This window comes from Hyla sarda, chromosome 5, assembly GCF_029499605.1.
Source record: "Hyla sarda isolate aHylSar1 chromosome 5, aHylSar1.hap1, whole genome shotgun sequence".
NCBI classification, from domain to species: domain Eukaryota; kingdom Metazoa; phylum Chordata; class Amphibia; order Anura; family Hylidae; genus Hyla; species Hyla sarda.
This window is the reverse complement of record NC_079193.1, coordinates 94,682,295-94,702,727: the sequence shown is the minus strand read 5'-3', so window position 1 is coordinate 94,702,727 and position 20,433 is coordinate 94,682,295. Positions and strand designations below refer to the sequence as shown.

General features: G+C 38.0%; 1 protein-coding gene across 5 annotated transcripts in view; it reads right to left on the bottom strand.

Moving 5' to 3' along the window:
• Positions 1–20,433, bottom strand: part of KCNH8 (potassium voltage-gated channel subfamily H member 8) — a 402,862-nt gene that overhangs the window by 85,756 nt on the left and 296,673 nt on the right. For 3 of the 5 annotated variants that reach the window (XM_056519948.1, XM_056519950.1, XM_056519952.1), the window contains exons 8-9: positions 11,227–11,283; positions 4,481–4,678 (exon numbers count right to left, since the gene is read on the bottom strand). In XM_056519948.1, the coding sequence (XP_056375923.1) occupies positions 4,481–4,678; positions 11,227–11,283 (255 nt within the window). The remainder of the gene's footprint in view (positions 1–4,480; positions 4,679–11,226; positions 11,284–20,433) is intronic. The other 2 variants (XM_056519949.1, XM_056519951.1) reach the window with 2 other exon arrangements.

Here is a 20,433-nt window from a genome sequence, read left to right as displayed (position 1 = left end):
GGAAAGTACACTGCTCAAAAAAATAAAGAGAACAGTAAGATAACACATCCTAGATCTGAATGAATGAACTAATCATATGAAATACTTTCATCTTTACATAGTTGAATGTGCTGAAAACAAAATCACATAAAAAATATCAATGGAAATCAAATTTATCAACCAATCGAGGTCTGGATATGGAGTCACACTCAAAATCAAAGTGGAAAACCACACTACAGGCTGATCCAACTTTGATGTAATGTCCTTAAAACAAGTCAAAATGAGGCTCAGTAGTGTGTGTGGCCTCCACATACCCGTATGACTTCCCTACAATGCCTGGGCATGCACCTGATGAGGTGGACAGTTTGTGGTGCAACGTGGCATTGGTGGATGGAGCAAGACATGATGTCCCAGATGTGCTCAATCAGATTCAGATGTGGGGAACGGGTGGGTCAGTCCATAGCATCAATGCCTTCCTCTTGCAGGAAGTGCTGACACACTCCAGCCACATGAGGTCTTGCATTGTCTTGTCTTGTGAACCCAGGGCCAACCGCACCAGCATATGGTCTCACAAGGGGTCTGAGGATCTCATCTCGGTACCTAATGGCAGTCAGGCTACCTCTGGCAAGCACATGGATGGCTGTGCAGCCCCCCCAAAGAAATGCCACCCCACACCATTACTGACCCACCACCAAACTGGTCATGCTGAAGAATGTTGCAGGCAGCAGAACGTTCTCCATGGCGTCTCCAGACTCTGTCACATTTCTTACATGTGCTCAGTGTGAACCTGCTTTCATCTGTGAAGAGCACAGGGCAGCAGTGGCGAATTTGCCAATCTTGGTGTTCTCTGGCAAATGCCAAACGCCCTGCACAGACGTTGGGCCCTCATACCACCCTCATGGAGTCTCTTTCTGACCGTTTGAGTGGACACATGCCCATTTGTGGTTTGCTGGAGGACATTTTGCAGGGCTCTCCCAGTGCTCCTCCTGCTCCTCCTTGTACAAAGGCGGAGGTAGTGGTCCTGCTGCTGGGTTGTTGCACTCCTAAGGCCTCCTCCACATCTCCTGATGTACTGGCCTGTCTCCTGGTAGCGCCTCCATGCTGTGGACCCTACGCTGACAAACACAGCAAATCTTCTGGCCACAACTCGTATTGATGTGTCATCCTGGATGAGCTGAACTACATGAGCCACTTGTGTAGGTTGTAGACTCTGTCTCATGCTACCACTAGAGTGAAAGCACCGCCAGCATTCAAAAGTGACCAAAACATCAGCCAGGAAGTATAGGAACTGAGAAGTGGTCTGTGGTCACCACGTGCACAACCACTCCATTATTGGGGGTGTCTTCATTATTGCCTTAAATTCCACCTGTTGTCTGTTCCATTTGCACAACAGCATGTGAAATTGATTGTCAATCAGTGTTGCTTCCTGAGTGGACAGTGTGATTTCACAGAAGTGTGATTGACTTGGAGTTAACTTGTGTTGTTTAAGTGTTCCCTTTATTTTTTTTGAGCAGTGTATATTAAGCTGACAAATCTGCTTTGAATAGTAATATAAATTATCAAAACATGTTGTGTCTTGCGGTTCTGCTTATTAACCTTTAAAGGGTGTGTGTGCAAACACATGAATAATCATTGCATAATTAAGACCTGAATAACATTAAACCATGTAGCTAAAAATTTACAATTTTATTTAATCCTCGTAAAAAACCCAATGACAATAGTATAATTAGTATCAATACATAAGAAAAAAAGGGGCATAATTAAGACCTGTTTATTTAAATGAAGAAGAACATTTGTAAATGAAAGCGTTCATTTAATACAGACTAATGGGAGTTTTTTTCATTGGTTTAAAAATTTTAATAAAATGACATACAATGTAAAGTAGAGGTCTTATTTTGTTGCTAACTGAATATTTATGCTGAATATTACAGCAGAATATGTAGATGTGCAAGTGTTTATGAATCGGGTCAAAGGATACTGAATTTTGAGCTTTCCTATACAATATTAGTGCTTGGCATTTTACACTTAATCTAAGTATCCGTGATGCTCATGGTCCGTTCCTAAAAAAGTGCCAAGGATAACTTAGCCTAAGAGGAGTTGAGAAGAGTCTAGCTAGTCAGATCAGCAACAGAATGGCACGTCAGGCACAGAATCAAAGACAGTAGCAAAATCAAATTCAGAGCCGAGGTCAAAAGTCAGTTGATAACACCAGTAGCAAAGTCAGGTACCAGAGAGAGGTCGGAAGCCAAACTACGTAAGGAGTCAGGAGGCAATGTCAATGCCAATGTCAGGAAAAGGGAAGATACTAGTGAAACCGGCTGGAGGTCAGAACACAGCAATCCAGAAATACAATGACACATGTGGGGCTTAAAGTATCACCAATCACAGACGTCTGTGACCAGCTTCAGGGAGCATGTGATCCTAGAGCCCAGTGTAGTGAAGATACCTGCTTCCTTATAAGTTAACAACATACGCTAACAGCAAAGATAATTGCCACTACAACCAAACAATGCTTCTGCTGCTGCAGCAACTGGTGAGCCATGGACACAACTGGAGTGCTGCCAGGTTAGCACGTTACAAATAGTATTTAACACTAGTTTAAGAATAAAATCATTAGGTAATATTATTATAGGCATATTCCCTTTTTAAATTTAGTGTACAACAGCCCCACCTTCCTGTGGAATTATGTACTAAAGAGAGAAAGTGACAAATGCTAATGAAGTACGCTGCTGAAAAAAATTAAGGGAACACTAAGATAACACATCCTAGATCTGAATGAATGAACTAATCGTATGAAATACCTTACATAGTTGAATGTGCTGACAACAAAATCACATAAAAATTATCAATGGAAATCAAATTTATCAACCCATGGAGGTCTGGATATGGAATCACAATCAAAATCAAAGTGGAAAACCCCAATACAGGCTGACTCAACTTTGATGTAATGTCCTTAAAACAAGTCAAAATGAGGCTCAGTAGTAGTGTGGCCTCCACGTGCCCGTATGACTTCCCTACAACACCTGGGCATGCTTCTGATGAGGTGGCGGATAGTCTCCTGAAGGATGTCCTCCTAGACCAGGACTAAAGCATCCGCCAACTCCTGGACAGTCTGTGGTGCAATGTGGCGTTGGTGGATGGAGCGAGACATGATGTCCCAGATCTGCTCAATCAGATTCAGGTCTGGGGAACGAATGGGCCAGTTCATAGCATCAATGCCTTCCTCTTGCAGGAACTGCTGACACACTCCAGGCACATGATGTCTAGCATTGTCTTGCATTACGAGGAACCCAGGACCATATGGTCTCACAAGGGGTCTGAGGATTTCATCTCAGTACCTAATGGCAGTCCGGCTACCTCTGGCAAGCACATGGAGGCCTGTGTGGCCCTCCAAAGAAATTCACCCCCACACCATTACTGACCCACTGCCAAACTGGTCATGCTGGAGGTTCTCCACAGCGTCTCCAGACTCTATCACGTCAGTCACATGTGCTCAGTGTAAACATGCTTTCATCTGTGAAGAGCAAAGGGTGCCAGTGGCAAATTTGCCAATCTTGGTGTTCTCTGGCAAATGGCATACTTACTGCATGGTGTTGGGCTGTGAGTACAACCCCCACCTGTGGACGTCGGGCCCTCATACCACCCTCATGGAGTCTGTTTCTGACTGTTTGAGTGGACACATGCACATTTGTGGCCTGTTGGAGGTCAATTTGCAGGGCTCTGGCTGTGCTCCTCCTGCTCCTCCTTGCACAAAGGCTGAGGTAGCAGTCATGCTGCTGTGTTGTTGCCCTCCTACGGCTTCCTCCACATCTCCTGATGTACTGGCATGTCTCCTGGTAGCGTCTCCATGCTCTGGACTCTATGCTGACAGACACAGCAAACCTTCTTGCCACAGCCCGCATTGATGTGTCATATTGGATGAGCTGCACTACCTGAGCCACTTATGTGGGTTGTAGACTCCATTTCGTGCTACCACTAGAGTGAAAGCACTGCCAGCATTAAAAAGTGACCAAAACATCATCCAGGAAGCATAGGAACTGAGAAGTGGTCTGTGGTCACCACCTGCTGAACTACTTCTTTATTGGGGGTGTTTTGCTAATTGCCTATATTTTCCACCTGTTGTCTGTTCCATTTGCACAACAGCATGTGAAATTGATTGTCAATCAGTGTTGCTTCCTGAGTGAACAGTGTGATCTCACAGAAGTGTGATTGACCTGGAGTTACATTGTGTTTTTTAAGTGTTCCCTTTATTTTTTTTGAGCAGTGTATATTCAGTCAGAAGAAATTAACAAAAAGTTCACTTTACACTTTGTTGTTTATAAAAAAAAATAGCTTTCTCCACTTCACACTTTTTATGTTGATGCACATTATGAAGTACAATTCACACATAAAATATAGTTTAAAAAGTCTTCAGAAACAAAAAAAAATGTATGCACCACTCATTTTCTTTATTGTTACTAATGTATATATATTTGTATGATAGTATCAGAAAGGGCATTACCTCCAATTAACATGATACAAATAGAAAAGATCTTCTCAGCATCAGTGTTGGCAGATACATTTCCAAACCCAACACTAGTCAGACTGCTCAGTGTGAAATATAATGATGCAATATAGGTACTTCGGATTGTAGGACCACCTTGGGTATTATTGCTATAGAAAGGAGATTCCAGTCTTTTTCCCAGTTCATGAAGCCAACCTGTCAAAAGAAACGTAATACATGTAAAAAAGTGTACATTTTGCATCTGCATATCTGAACTGTAATATGATAAATAAAATGACTGCTGTCAGTGTCAATTGTTTTACAAGACCCATATATTACACCCAAACATCAGTATCTCGGAGTTTGAAAAATGTTGAATAAATATTAAAAATAAATGATGCCCCATGGCCTCTAAAGCCCCATTTCTTTACTCAAATTTTAAACTGCATTAAGACATATTTCAAATGAGCAGTATCTTTATTCATAAAAACAGATTAAACCAGCATTATCTTGATCCATGGTGCATTAAGATATTGTACTTTACTTCTAAAGCTAACACATTGCATAAACTTAATTTTAACAATACTTTTCAGTTACTCGAATTAAGAGCGCTATAAAAATAATAATAATATAAAAATTTATAGGATTAATATTAATAATAGTAATAATAAAATAATAATCTCTGGTGAATTAGGACATCTCAAAACCGCACATTGCTGTGTTGGGTTAACACATTCAAGATAACCATGGCTACATCTGCATAACATTCATTGTTTGGGACATTTTGCATAGAGTACATGTTTGCCATGAAAGAATGTGGTTCACCACTGCAGTCAGTGATTGACTAAATAGGCATTTCCTGCAAAATCATCAGAAGGGAGCAACAAGGAGCAGTGGGGATCAGGAGAAGTTAGAATGACAGCTGCAGGGGATCGGGGTAGGTGAGTATGCCTTCTTTATTTATTTTTAGAGCACCCCCATTGCATTTTTTCCAACAATTCTGATGATTTTAAAATCATTTAAGAAGTTGTGTTTTACACAGCTTTGTTAAGGCAGGAAATGATAGTTCAAGTGAGTGATGTTTTGCTTGCTTTAAGATGGCTGTCATATAGTGGTTATATAATATTCACTAAAAGCATTCATGTACAACAGTGCATGGAGGCTCTGTGGCTCTATATTAAAGGGTAATCTGCCCCTAAACATCTTATCACCTATCCAAAGGATATGATTTCTGATTGTGGGGATCCCAGAGCATCACCCCAGTCATCCTGTGCATGCAGCAAACTCCACTCCATGCTGGATGATAGCCGACCACAGCCGTCATGCCCCCACCATTCATGATTATGGGAGGAGGCGTAAGGGCTATGTACTAACTGTTATGCCCCCTCCCATAGACATGAATGGAGGGGGCATGGTGTGATGTGACGCTTGGGGGGGGAGGGGGGATAGGAGACAAGATGATCTAGGGGTACCCCTTTAAGGAGCCATGCAGGCTCTGTAAACTGTGGCACAGGCTCTCCTATGAGTAGCAGCCAAAGGCCATCTGGGCATGCTGGTAGCTGTAGTTTTGCAACAGCTGGAGGCATGTTGGTTGGAAAACACTTCTTAAAAGGTTTAAACCCTAAGACGACGAAAATTGTATGTTTAGTTTTGGGCTACACAGTAGATTTTATTACCACAATTTTTGACCATCATATTTAGAGAGTAATACCTGCATTTTAAAAAGTTTAAAATTTTGTATGATTAACTTTTGTATGAGTGAAAACACAGTAAGGCTAGGGCTCCACACAGGTTTATGGTGGCATTTTTTTTTTTTTTAAAGGAAAACTGCCTCTGCAAAGTCAGAAGTGTATTCAAAAGAAATGGGAAATATAAATGAAGGACTTATATTTCTCTTCTTACTGGATCACCTTCTGGCTTTGGCACAAGAACTGCAGTGGTGGTATTCCAAAAAACACCAGAAAAAAATCTGTGTGGAAACCTAGCCTAATGAATTAAGCTTTTTGAATTTTCTGTTGACAACATGGCTCTTATTATTGCTGTATACAGTTTCATACAGTTAAAAGTTGCAAGCTAATTGCATGTCCTGAGAAAAACAAATCATTCAAGCTGTTTAAAATTATGGTATATGGCAGAATAATTGTTCCATGCATCAATCTATTGGACAAGACAGTAAAATAACCTCTGTCTAATTAATTGTAAGCAGTTTCCTTATTGTCAAACAAAAATGCAATAATCTAATAAAACACAGTCTTCCAAGTTAAAGAGTACTTGTCATCAAACCATATTTTCTAAACTAATTCAGATTATATTCCATATCTACTCCTAACACCACTTCTGCCCTTAAATCAAATTCCTGAGCTTTAAAAAGCTCTGTATTATACTTTTCCCCTTGCTCACATTGTGTGAGCTCCTGGCAGGAGAAAGTGGGCATTCCCCAGCAGGTTTGGCATCACTGAAGCTTGTGAGAGCTGTGCCTTGCCATGCCCTGCATGCACTTTCTGAGTTTGGTCTCCTGCCAGGCCGGGAAGAGATCAAACTAACTGTTTGACTTGTGACAGGGAACAGAACAGAGCCACCTAGTGATCGTTTTTTTTTCAATCACATTAAAAACTTATCGAGGTTGAGAATCAAGTTTGAGAATTTTAACAGCAAGTAAATAGCAAAGTGTCTTATCATTACATAAGGAACAATAAATTAAAAGTTTAGTTTGGTGACAGGTACACTTTAAGAATACCAGTTTTGTAGTTAAAATAAAATAATTGAAGCAATAATGCCATTAATCATAGCTAAAGTCCATTTCATAGTAGATTTAAATAAAAAATAAAATAAAATAAGACCACAATTTCAAGTTTCTTTGCATTTTAACTATAGTTTCATCTTGAGCAAAATTTTCAATAGCCCTGAACTCTGGCAAAAAGTTTGATTCGCACTGAACAAGTTTGGTCTAAACCTGTACCTTACCAATAACCCCAAAACACGTGTAAAACAATGTCCGTATCCCTAAAAGCCTGGATAACACAGTTAGGTCACATAGCAGTGTAACTACAGTATGTCCTTCTGATCTGTTTTTAAGGCAAAGTTATTTTCAAAGTTATGGCAACGTGTATGACAATGGGTTAACGGATGTAGCTGGGTGTTAAATAATAGCTTATTTAAAAATAAGCTGCAGGTACACCTTTTTGATTTATGCTTTTTAAAATAAGAAGCAGTGGCTTTTTCCAAATGGTCAAAAAATTATCCAATTTTTGGAGTAGTAAAAGGATTGTCATCCTAGAAAGTGCAAAAATGGGACACAAAGCCCTCTATGCATGGCTTTTTCACTATTAGTGCACCACAAATAAAGCTGTCCCACTTAACTTGTAATTAAAACCGATTTTGCACTGACAGAACAAATTCAGAACACATTCTGCAGTGCTGCTTTACTACCAAGATTGTGTTTGTGTGGTCCTACTTCTACCTCTGTTTTAACTGCACTGCAAAGTGTTCTGCATCTCGCTTTAACCATCACACGTAGGGTCACACGTAGCATATACACTGCATATTTGATACTGAGTATTTGACGCTGCATATTTCTGTGCTATGAGAGTAATAATAGACACGCATAGACTTTGCTAGCACTGAAATATGCAGTATCAAATATGCTACGTATATGCTATGTGTGACCCTACCTGTCATGATAATGTCATGAAGGGCAGGTAAGAAATGCACCCTAACTTTTCCTAAGTTGGAGCCGGTTCATAAACTGCTTTAATGTGCTAGGCCACATTCAAAACAACAAACTGTACAAGGTTGGGGTACACATCAAGAACACAAGGGGCTAACACAATAACCAACAAACAGGACTATGGACCTAATACACAGCAGAAATGCAAAATAGCAACAAACACAAATATCAAGGCAAGATATAGCATACTGACAATCAGTTCAGAAACCAGAGACAAGATAAATGGAAGATATGATAATATGAACAAGACTGGATAACAGGATAAATATACAGTTAAACAGGACTAGGATATGCAGGGAATGAACGGGTTGACTGATGACCAGACACCATACAGGTCAGGATTACTAGAACAAAATTCACACTAGACAGATACAAGTAAAACTTCAAAAGCCAAACTTCATAACACGAAGGAATACATATAACGATTCTAAACAGGAAAACTAAATACTAAACACAGGACTGAGAACCAGATAAGTCTGAACAGACTCCAAGAACTAAACCAGACTAATAGAATATAATCTGAACACAGGTAAAAACAAGGTACACTAAATATATACATAGCATGAATCTAAACCCTGAGCAAAGTACAAACATAACAAGGCTAAAATCGAGATTCATGAATACAGGATAAGAAGCCATGGCTGAACTCTAGATACTTGTGCAGACGCAGACTAAAGTGTTATGTGAAACATATTGCAATTAGCAGCCAGGAATGCCAGCAGAGCTGGGGTTGAAATAACCCCCACCCGGAAGCCTATTGGCTGCAAACATTAAGGGTGCATTCACATCACATTTTTGCAATACAGTTCCCGTGTCAGGTTTTTTATGAAAAACAGATTCCTCAAAACCTGACTAAACTGTATCAAAACGTGTGTACAAATTTTAACCCGTCTACAGTTAAAAACCATATACATTAAAAAAACGTTTTTAACTTTTCACTTCATTATGAATAAAGTTTCACTTGTTTGATTGAAATTCCAATAAAAAAACTGTGCAAAGTCAAAAACCGTATGGTGCAAACCGGATGGAACTGTATGCTCATACGGTTCTGTATGGTTCCCATTGACTCCCATGTTAAAAGAAAACGTATATGATTTCATACAGTTTTTCACCCGGACCAAAAACTGTGGAAGGCTACGGTTTTGGGTACGGGAAAAAAACTGACAAAACCGTAGAGAATGCAAAACGGATGTAACCGGATACATCGGTTGGGATACAGTTTTCAATGGAGAGTCAATGCGTACTGTTTTCAATACAGTTCCATACGGTTTTCCCATTGAAAATGTATACGGGAATTGCAAAAACGTGGTGTGAATGCACCCTAACACTATTCTGACAAAAGAACACAACAGGCAAAAAAAATGTAACTTTTCACATGTCTCTGTTGCATATAAAAAGTTTTTCAAATTACAGGTACAAGGTGCCCATACATTTTTTATAAATCTTAGCCAAAAATATTTTGGACTCTTATTTTGCTCAGTACTTTTAACCAATTGCTTCTTTTTAAACCCCAATAAAAAACTGATCAAATTAACACAACACATATGCATCTAAACTATAAGTGCAGTAATACAAACAGATATCTCACGAAGGAAAACAGATTATATACTTTCTATTTAAATTATTAAATGTGCTAAATTCCCATTAAGAGCTAGTTACATTTGAAAATCATGGTGAGGCCATCATGGCTCCATCCCTGCCACTAACAACGCTGATATAAATTAGAATACTTTTTTTAAAATTACAATTATTGAAGATTAATTCTCCTCAAAATTTTTCTTGTGAACTTTTTTTTCACAGTGTTCCATGTACACAGACTATAGCTTTTATTTCATTCTACTGTTGCAATTAAGCAAGAAAGCATAGAGGGGAATTTACTATTCCTCATGTGCTACATTTTTGTTTTATAAAGTGCCAAAGTTTAATGCATGGCAGGTACACACCATTACCAATAAAGCACATTGTTTGGGTTACATTTTTTCTTGCCATCAGTTGTGGCATCAGTTGTGTCTAGATTTAGGCTGAGTTAATCTATTCTGGATGCTGTAATGGACAGCCTTACAGGGATCAAGATTTATAGAGAATTATATATATATATATATATATATATATATATATATATATATATATATTGCATTAAAACAGGGATTTACTATCTAATGTGCCCCAAATAATAAATCCCCCAAGAAAACAAACAATAGTAAATTCCTCCCATAGTATTTTAGCAAGAAGACAGCACTGAGTATATGCATAATGCAACAGTCAATCACATTTTTGAGGTACATTATTTTAAATTTGGCATTTTTAGATGTGAAAATAATGAGATGTTAACGGAATAATGAATTTAATATTGTATTATATTTATTGTATTTGGTATTCTTAATGAAATCAATTATTACCACAGTTATTACATTTCTCTGACTACATTAATTTCTGAAAAGTAAAAATTTTGTCATTTTTATGGAAACCATGAATTTCATGAAAATTTCATGACAATTTTTTTGGTTAGTGCCTGAAGATCTTATTATATCAGATCCACTTTATGATAACAAAGCTAAATCCTTACAGTGTTACCAGTGAAATTAACATTTTAGTTTTTATTTAACTAATTTTTTTTTATTCTATGTATGCATAAACATAAAAAGTATAATTAAAAGGATAGACACTGTATATTGCATTTCAATGTACCAACTTGTAAATGTCCCAACTTGTACTAACTTTATATGTATATATTAAATCTGTTGAACAGTGTTAGGCTTTAAACATTTTAAAAGTAGGGAAAGTAATTTGATAATTCAAGTTTTTTATGAATTCTTTCTCACTTTCTAAGTTACTTTGTAATTATGTATAGACAGTGTATATTTATTTAATTGGTAAAAAAAATATGTTAAGGATAGTTGTGGAAGGGTTTAGGTAAGTGTTATTTTTTCAACAAAAATATATATTGTGGACGTGTCTTCAATTTATATAATAAAATATCATTGGCCAAATTATTAACTTTATATATAAAAAAATTAGGATAAAATAAGGCACTTACTTTTAGGGCGGGGTTTTGACACAGTTACAATCCACTTCCCGGACATATTTGTTTCTTCTTTGTGAATACACCCAGAGAAACAGGAAGGGAAAAAAGATGACAGTAGTGTAATAATGATCTAATTGTTTTTGTTCTGACATTTAATTGTTGCTATACTAATTAACTACACATCTATTCTTATTATTTGCTAGGGATCTATAGATAAATTTCACATAAATTAAGGAAACTGTAATTTTCTAATTTTATAAAAACAATACTAGCTACCATTGTTAAAAATAAATTTGGTGATATGAAATATAGGGATCACAGATATCACTACAGACAGAGAATGGTAAAGATGGGGGAACATGGAACTGATTTGCATTGGTTGAATCAAACAATTTTACCAATGTGCAGACTAGATTCACAAATTGTCAATAACTACAGCTCAATCTATGATGGTGTTAGATTGAGCTATAATAATATTATTATTATTATAGACATTATTAATCTAAAGCAGAACTGCTTAAAATAGTAAACATTTCAAAACTCCATCTTAGTTGGTATGCTGTTACAGCAGTTAGTTTTTACACCTTTTTACAAACATATAGGCTGGCATTTATCATTGTAGGTTAAAGTGAAGCATTTTTCTACACCTTTTTTTTGTGTGCTGCTAATGTGGAGCACCAAATGTATTAAATGGTCACAGAACATTTGATACATTTTGTGCAGGTACACATTTTCTGAAATTTTGCTCTTCACACCAAAAAGCTAAGCTAAGTCTGGGCTGGTGTAGTTTAGAGACTTTCCAGAAGCTTTGCTCCTTTTTTGTGCCTTTTCACAAAAAGGTGCAGTTTATAAAACCCTTCCATATCATGTGTATTGCCAAAATCAGGGGATTGCAACTCAAAATCAGCAGAAATGTGTGAACCAAAAGGCCAAAAAAGGCGCAAATAAACCCTGCTTGCGCATTTTTTGTGTGCCTTTTGTAGACACAAAAAAACTGTCTTAAGACAATGATAAATGTCGTCCATAGATAGCATAGTATTCTCTGCTGGTTCTTGCTAAATGCCAGGTCTTGGAGTGGAGTACCAGTGATTACTATGTAAGTAAAGCCTGGAGAATATTGTAATACTGTGTGCAACTGGTTCATGAGAAATTAGAGTCCTTAAAGTGTACTTAAACTTTCAAACAACTTCTGGCATGTCATAGAAACATGTTAGAAGTTGTGATTAGGGGGTCAGGCGGACCAATCACTAAAACTAAGAGACAAATGTACTCCCCGGAATGAAGCAAGCAGAAAAAAAAAGACACACCTCATACTTTTATCCCTTATTTTTAAGTTTGTCAGGGACTCAGATCAACATCTGTAGATACATTTTTGGACAAAATGTATAATGTAAGTTCAGATACCTATGTTATTACCTGACATGGGAGCTCCATTCCTGAGCTGCTCTGCTGGGGAAGGGTCCCTTCTTCTCGTGCAACAGGATATCCACACTCTCTGTTTTGTAAATGATACTTTAAGGCTGGGTTCACATATGTCCGGGATCCAGCTCAGTATATCCAGTGTAAAACTCAACACAATTGATGCCACAATCATCATCAGTTGTGTAGCATCCTGTATCCATTATTTCTGAATGCCATACAGAGGAATGTAGCAAGATGTTTTCCCTCGTCCAACGTGTTGCTCACGAATATTCGCAATTCGAATATTATTCGCGAATATCGCATATTCGCGAATTCGCGAATTTCGCGAATATAGCGCTATATATTCATAATTACGAATATTCGTTTTTTTTTTTGTTTTTTTTCACAGTACACATCACAGTGATCACCCCTCTCTGCTTCCAGCTTGTGTGGTGTAAAGAAGGCTGTAATACTACTGTGTGAGACTGGCGTACGAAAATTCGCATATGCGAAAATTAGCATATGCTAATTTTCGTATATGCGAATTTTTCGCGAATGCTAATTTTGTGTATGCCAATATGCACATATGATAGTTTTCGCATACGCGAATGTTCGCATATGCGAAAATAAAACGGGAATATAACGAATATGCGAATATTCGCGAATATATGACGAATATTCGTCCATATATTCGCGAATATTCGCGAATTCGAATATGGCCTATGCCGCTCAACACTAGTGTCTAACCATCAGGCATCCAACTTGAGATGCAAGATGAATGTATCCCACTCAAATAGTGCTTTTATGCAAGCAATGGAGGGAAAAAAAGACTGACACCGGACATATGTGGGCAAGCCGTAAGCGAGAATGCAGGGGTTCCCTTAACTAATTACTGTGAGGCCTGCTACTTTGGCAGCGTGGAGAGGTACTCAGATTATGTCAGTCATTGATGAATTGGTAGGAACTACTTCCATGTTGCATGATGCATACTTTGTATATAAAATTCAACATTGTTGATTTTATTACTTTTATTTACATGAAGGTCCCATGATCTCTGCACATTGAACAGATAGATGGGCTATAGTGTGAAATAACAAATGTTAATGGATGTAATGTGATTTTTCTTTTTTAGTATTTATTCTGAAATACCTAATCATTTTCTTTAAAAAAAAAAAATTGTATTCTATCTAGTTTGTCTCCATTGCAATTCTACATTTTTGATAAATTACTTCCATGACGGGCAGGGTAATTCCTGTGGGCAGTTTATCTGTAAAACTCATTTAAGTGGGAATATAAATAAATATATAGTCAAGAGTGGGTACAACAGAAGACACCTCTCCATGAAAAATGTGCCTCTTCTGTTAATCTGATGAAAATGGGATGCTAGTCATAGATCACCTGTATGAACAGCACCCTCACACTAGTGGGCCAGTCCACAAGTGAGTGTCATATCAAGTCATTAGCACTATCCCTTGCATGTAACATAATAATAGAAGTACTATAATTTCTTTTTTAAGGTAGTAATGGGGAATTGTATGTATCTATAAGACCGCTGTGCAGCTGCATAGGTTGCACGTTTGGTATGACTACATTTAAATTGTGTGAATAGCATAGAAGAAACACACAGCCTGGCACTGCTGATGTGTGCACCTGTAGGATGTCTGGTTGATCGGAACACTTATACAGTCTAACGACAGCGGCAGCCTGATAGCGGTTCAAACTTATTGAGTGGGGAAGATAAAGTCCAGTATTTCAGTTCAAGCAATAGAAATAATAAGTGCACCCACCACGGAATAGCTGCTACGTCTGATCGTTTATTGGAAGTCCATAAGGCAAAACAGTGCAGGGAGGTTACGGGGAAGGAGGTCAGCTGAGGCCTCAGCTCACCTCCTTCCCCGTAACCTCCATGATCTGTTTTGCCTTATGGACTTCCATCAAACGATCAGACATAGCAGCTATTCCGTGGTGAGTGCACTTATTATTTCTATTGCTTGAACTGAAATGCTGACATTTAAATTGTGACTATACTAAATTACAAATATTTATATTAGCAATTTCTAAATTACTAATATAGTAATAGTAAACGGCTCACCCAGACCAATTTAGTGGTGTTTTTGATTTTTTTCAAAGCCATGATCCAGAGTGGATCCTAAGGACAAAATATATGAGAGCCATATGCTTCCTTATCTGTTTGTGTCCACTCCTTGTCTAAATTACACATTAAAACTGTCGTGTGTGAATCTAGCCTAAGGCTAAATAATCATAAATTAAAATAACAAGAAAGTAAAAGTCTTGTTATGTATCGTTTATATTAGAAAATAAGTGAGAAATACATATTCCGGAGACCATGATTTTTACCTCAGTTATCCTAACACTGTGTATATATTGTAGACAATGGATGTTCTTTCTCTCACTAGTAAATGAGGATTAGTCAGGATGTTTCATCTGCTGATTGACGTCAGGAGGACATCTCATTCACTAACTGATACAGCTGTTCCTGAAAACCTGCAGTAATTAGAGGGGAGGGGGTTGGGATGCAGTTTAGCATCCGAGTAGTCTTAATCCTCATTTTCAACTATGTAGGATAGTCATTTAGATACCTAAGAAAACACTGATGTTTGTTTTAGCAATGTACAGATATAATATGCATCTCCTAATGTGGAATGCTAAGACACTCTTAGAAAATGTGTAGTATAATTAATCAGAATTGCATAGAAAAAAACAAAAAACAATTATGTCCAAAGTTGAAAATGGTAAATGCAATAATTATTGTAGCCAAAATATTCTTAAATGGGTTGTCTGGTGAAATATATATTTTTAAGCAATATTCCCAGATTACCTAACAAAATATTAAAAACTTTAAAGGGGTACTCCACTGGAAAACATTTTTTTTGTAAATCAACTGGTGCCAAAAAGTTCTTACTTCTATTTAAAAATGTTTATCCTTCCAGTAGGTATCAGCTGCTGTATGCTCCAGAGGAAGTTCTTTTCTTTTTGAATTTCCTTTCTGTCTGACCACAGTGCTCTCTGCTGACACCCCTGTCCATGTCAGGAGCTGTCTAGAGCAGGAGCAAATCCCCATTGCAAACCTCTTCTGCTCTGGATAGTTCCTAAAATGGACAGATGTGTCAGCAGAGAGCACTGTGGTCAGCCAGAAAGGAAATTAAAAAAGAAAAGAACCTCTTGTGGAGCATATAGCAATTGCTAAATTCTGGAAGGATTAAGATTTTTTTAATAGAAGTAATTTACAAATATGTTTAACTTACTGGCACTAGCTGATTAAAAAAAAATGCTACTTTCCCCCAGCTTCTTAGTGTAGCGTCTACAACCAAAGGAACTCACAATGCCACACACCAATTACTGGCCAAGCAGAGCTGTGACATCATGTCTACACAAACAGCCTGTCAGTGGAGACAGGCCAGAGATGGGGCTTCGTGATACCAGGGAGTGGAGGAAGGTGAGTTTAAGTTTTTATTATTTTATAAGGCAGTCATTGCTCCCCCCAAAAAATTCACTGGACAACCCCTTATTAGAAGTTTATTTTCATCTTGCAATTTTAATTTTAGGATATACTTCATGCCATATGTGATGTTCTAATTGGTAACCCTATACATATCAGTTTCTTTTACAGGGTAGTCCAGTCAAAAACAATGTATCCCCTATCCACAGGATAGGGAATAGGTTTCTGATCAAGCGGGTTTGACAGATGAGCTCTCATGTGATGTCCCAAACAGGGTTCTAGCAATCTGCGGGTCCTAAAGCTGCAGATGACACATCATCCAGTTATGTATATGGGAACACCTGAGATACACGAATACTGTTGGTGTAATTTTTTCTACAAATTTCGACCCTGCATTTAAAAGTTAACTTGCTCCTCCTTTCTTCTGGTAAACAGTTGTCACCATCCTTCTCTGCTCTGCATGATGGCTTGATGACATCCAACGTCATAAGCTTACCCATACTAACGTTGATGGAGGCTCTGGACAGAAAAAATCTGATTCTTAGAGCCCAATGTAGGAGAAGTGGCACTGAAATCTATGGGATTGATAAAAATAGCCAAGCAAGTGATTTTTTTTAGCCATCAAAAGAGAGAGATGGTTACTTGTCACTCTTGATCTTCTCGGTTGGACATAATTGGCAAACAGCCTTCAAGGGATCCTCTTTTCCTTGAAGATGGAGAATCCCTTACACGAGGACCAGGATTTTAATAATGCATTAGACCGATGAATTTGTTTACAAATGGATTAATTCTATAGATTAATAAAATGTAATATTTCAATTTGACAAAACATTGTGTTTGCAGTCTAATATAAAATGAATAAGCAGTCAGTTAAAGAAGGCAAAATTATGTAAGAGAAAAAACGGGCATCTGGCTAATTATTTTTTATAGAGCATTAACCAGCACCACAAATATTTTAAATAATTATTTATATCCATTCAAAAGTATATTTTATTAGAAACAAATTAAATTAATCTGTACATGCCTTTTTTTAGGATTTCTTTTGCCTTATAATGCACATTCACTGGAAGGATATGTAGACGCCACACTTCAAATCTATATTTAAAGTTTAACTTCATTAAAAAATTTTAATGCATAGACTTATCTGATCTACATGGCTTTTCATGGTTTTAACCCCTTAACGACGCAGGATGTATATTTACATTCTGCGCCGGCTCCCGCGATATGAAGCGGGATCGCGCCGCAATCCCGCATCATATCGCGTCGGTCCCGGCACTTATCAATGGCCGGGAGCCGCGGCTAATACCACACATCACCGATCGCGGCGATGTGCGGTATTAACCCTTTAGAAGCGGCGGTCAAAGCTGATCGCCGCTTCTAAAGTGAAAGTGACCCGGCTGCTCAGTCGGGCTGTTCGGGACCGCCGCGGTGAAATCGCGGCATCCTGAACAGCTTGCAGGACACCGGGAGGGCCCTTACCTGCCTCCTCGGTGTCCAATCGGCGAATGACTGCTCTGTGCCTGAGATCCAGGCAGGAGCAGTCAAACGCCGATAACACTGATCACAGGCGTGTTAATACACACCAGTGATCTGTGCAAGAGATCAGTGTGTGCAGTGTTATAGGCATAGGGACCTATAACACTGCAAAAAAAAGTAAAAAAAAAGTGTTAATAAAGGTCATTTAACCCCTTCCCTAATAAAAGTTTGAATCACCCCCCTTTTCCCATAAAAAAATAAAACAGTGTAAAAAAAATAAAAATAAACATATGTGGTATCGCCGCATGCATAAATGTCTGAACTATAAAAATATATCATTAATTAAACCGCACGGTCAATGGCGTGCGCGCAAAAAAATTCCAAAGTCAAAAAAAGCGCATTTTTGGTCACTTTTTATACCATTAAAAAATGAATAAAAAGTGATCACAAAGTCCGATCAAAACAAAAATCATACCGATAAAAACTTCAGATCACGGCGCAAAAAATGAGTCCTCCTACCGCCCTGTATGTGGAAAAATAAAAAAGTTATAGGGGTCAGAAGATGACATTTTTAAACGTATACATTTTCCTGCATGTAGCTATGATATTTTTCCAGAAGTGCGACAAAATCAAACCTATATAAGTAGGGTATCATTTTAACCGTATGGACCTACAGAATAATGATAAGGTGTAATTTTTAGCGAAATATGCGTAGAAACAGAAGCCCCCAAAAGTTACAAAATGGCGTTTTTTCTTCGATTTTGTCGCACAATGATTTTTTTTTCCGTTTCGCCGTGCATTTTTGGGTAAAATGACTAATGTCACTGCAAATTAGAATTGGTGACGCAAAAAATAAGCCATAATATGGATTTTTAGGTGGAAAATTGAAAGGGTTATGATTTTTGAAAGGTAAGGAGGAAAAAACGAAAGTGCAAAAACTGAAAAACCCTGAGTCCTTAAGGGGTTAATGACAATAACACTTCAAGGATTTAACATGCTTTACACTATGGACATAACTATTATGTTACCCCTCTCTTACTGAAATCAAAGCTTTTATTACAGGTTTTTATACATATAAGTGATAAACTCATGCACATTTATTTAGGATAAACCTAATACGCCTCACGAACCCTACACTAAGCATTGTACATGGTGAATTCAGGCTTATGTCAAACTGCTTGTCCATCAAAGTCTGTTGATGTTACTTCGAGTGACTGTTGGGTACTTAGTAGGGAGTTTTTAAAATAAAGTTAAATGATTTTATACATAATTTATTAAAACTGTCGTTGGCCTTGCTCAGCCAATCAGATGTCAGCTTCTAGCTCTTCAACTACTCAAGCAAAAAGAAAGATGCAATGTAATTCTTTTTTTTTTTACAACATTATGTCTGATTTTTTTTTTTTTTTTTTTTAATGAGGTGCTTTCAGCATACTGTGAATAGTTTACAAGCCTCAACACAGACTGTGATGGTGGTGGTGCATTTGGTGGCATCAAAGCCAATAATAAGAATAGAAAGAAGATCCCAGATTTCACCAAGTTGGAAGCAATAACTGAAGTGTTTATTCACATCTGGACATAGTAGTGGTACAGACAGTACGTGTTTTGGTGCAGCAGGCTTTCCTCAGCTGTCAGCGGAGGTCTGCTGTGCTGAAACGCATCCTGTCTGTTCCACTACTATGACCAGATGTGAATAAACATATCAGTTATGACATCCAACTTGGTGAGTGCTGGGATCTTCTTACTACCTTTTAGCATACTGTGGCCCTTCTTGATAAGATTATGGGGCCTATTATTTTTGGTTTTAGCCAAAATAATTGCTACTTATAACTGTTGCTTACAGTTGGCATGAGCAAATCTAAGTTGATTCAAAGATTATCCTAAAAAATGTATACAATAAAAAGTAATCTTGTGGATTTACTTTAAGTGTATATGTCAGATGCCACAAAAAAACACAACTGTTATGTGTTACTCAGTTTCTCATTCTGATCATGTAAATGTAACTTTTATGTAACTAGCACCGATATTTCTCAAAAAATAGCATATTAAACTTGCCCATGGTCTTTTTCATGTTTACAGAGGGAGGGGGCATATCCCTTTCTTGCCTGCACTGTGATGACTCCTCCCTCTCCCTCACTCAGCTGGCAGCCCTGCTCTGTAACACTTTCCTCTCTTATTTTATACTGTTCACACACATTATTGGAGCTTGCCTGTACTATACCACATACCACCAAAGACAATATGGTGAGTGTATAACTTACAGCTTCCTAAATTAGTTGCAAAGGTTTAGTGCTAAAGGCTAAGTGATGTGCCTACTACTTTTGCAAAACTACAACTCCCAGCATGCCCAGACACCCTTTGACTGTCCAGGCATGCTTTGAGTTGTAGGTTTGCAACAGCTGGAAGCACATGTTTGGTAAAACTCTGTGTTACAGCAGTGTTGCCTCAGTGTGTTCCTCCTGCAGCCTTGTCAAACAGCCATCTTTTGTCCATGACCCTTGGACACACTCATGCTGCTGCGGGACTCATCCGTGTCCCAGGAGGTATGGGGACTTTTCAATGGCAGTTTTCTTTAATAAAATGTGAATTTTTTTAAAAGAATTATGTTTTGCCAAGATGTACAACATATAAAAACATTTTATATCTGACAGTGTCCATTTAAATAATAACGTGCACAGTCCCCTTACTTGCATTTATCATAGCCAGTTTAACTCCTTAGGGACGGATATGCATACGCCCTCGCGTCCCCTCACTTAAGGACGGAGGGCGTATCCATATGCCCTCGGCATTTCCGCTCACTGCCGCCCACCGGGCGGTGATCGGACCGGGATGACTGCTGATATCTATCAGCAGGCATCCCGTGGCAATGCCTAGGGGGGTCCTGA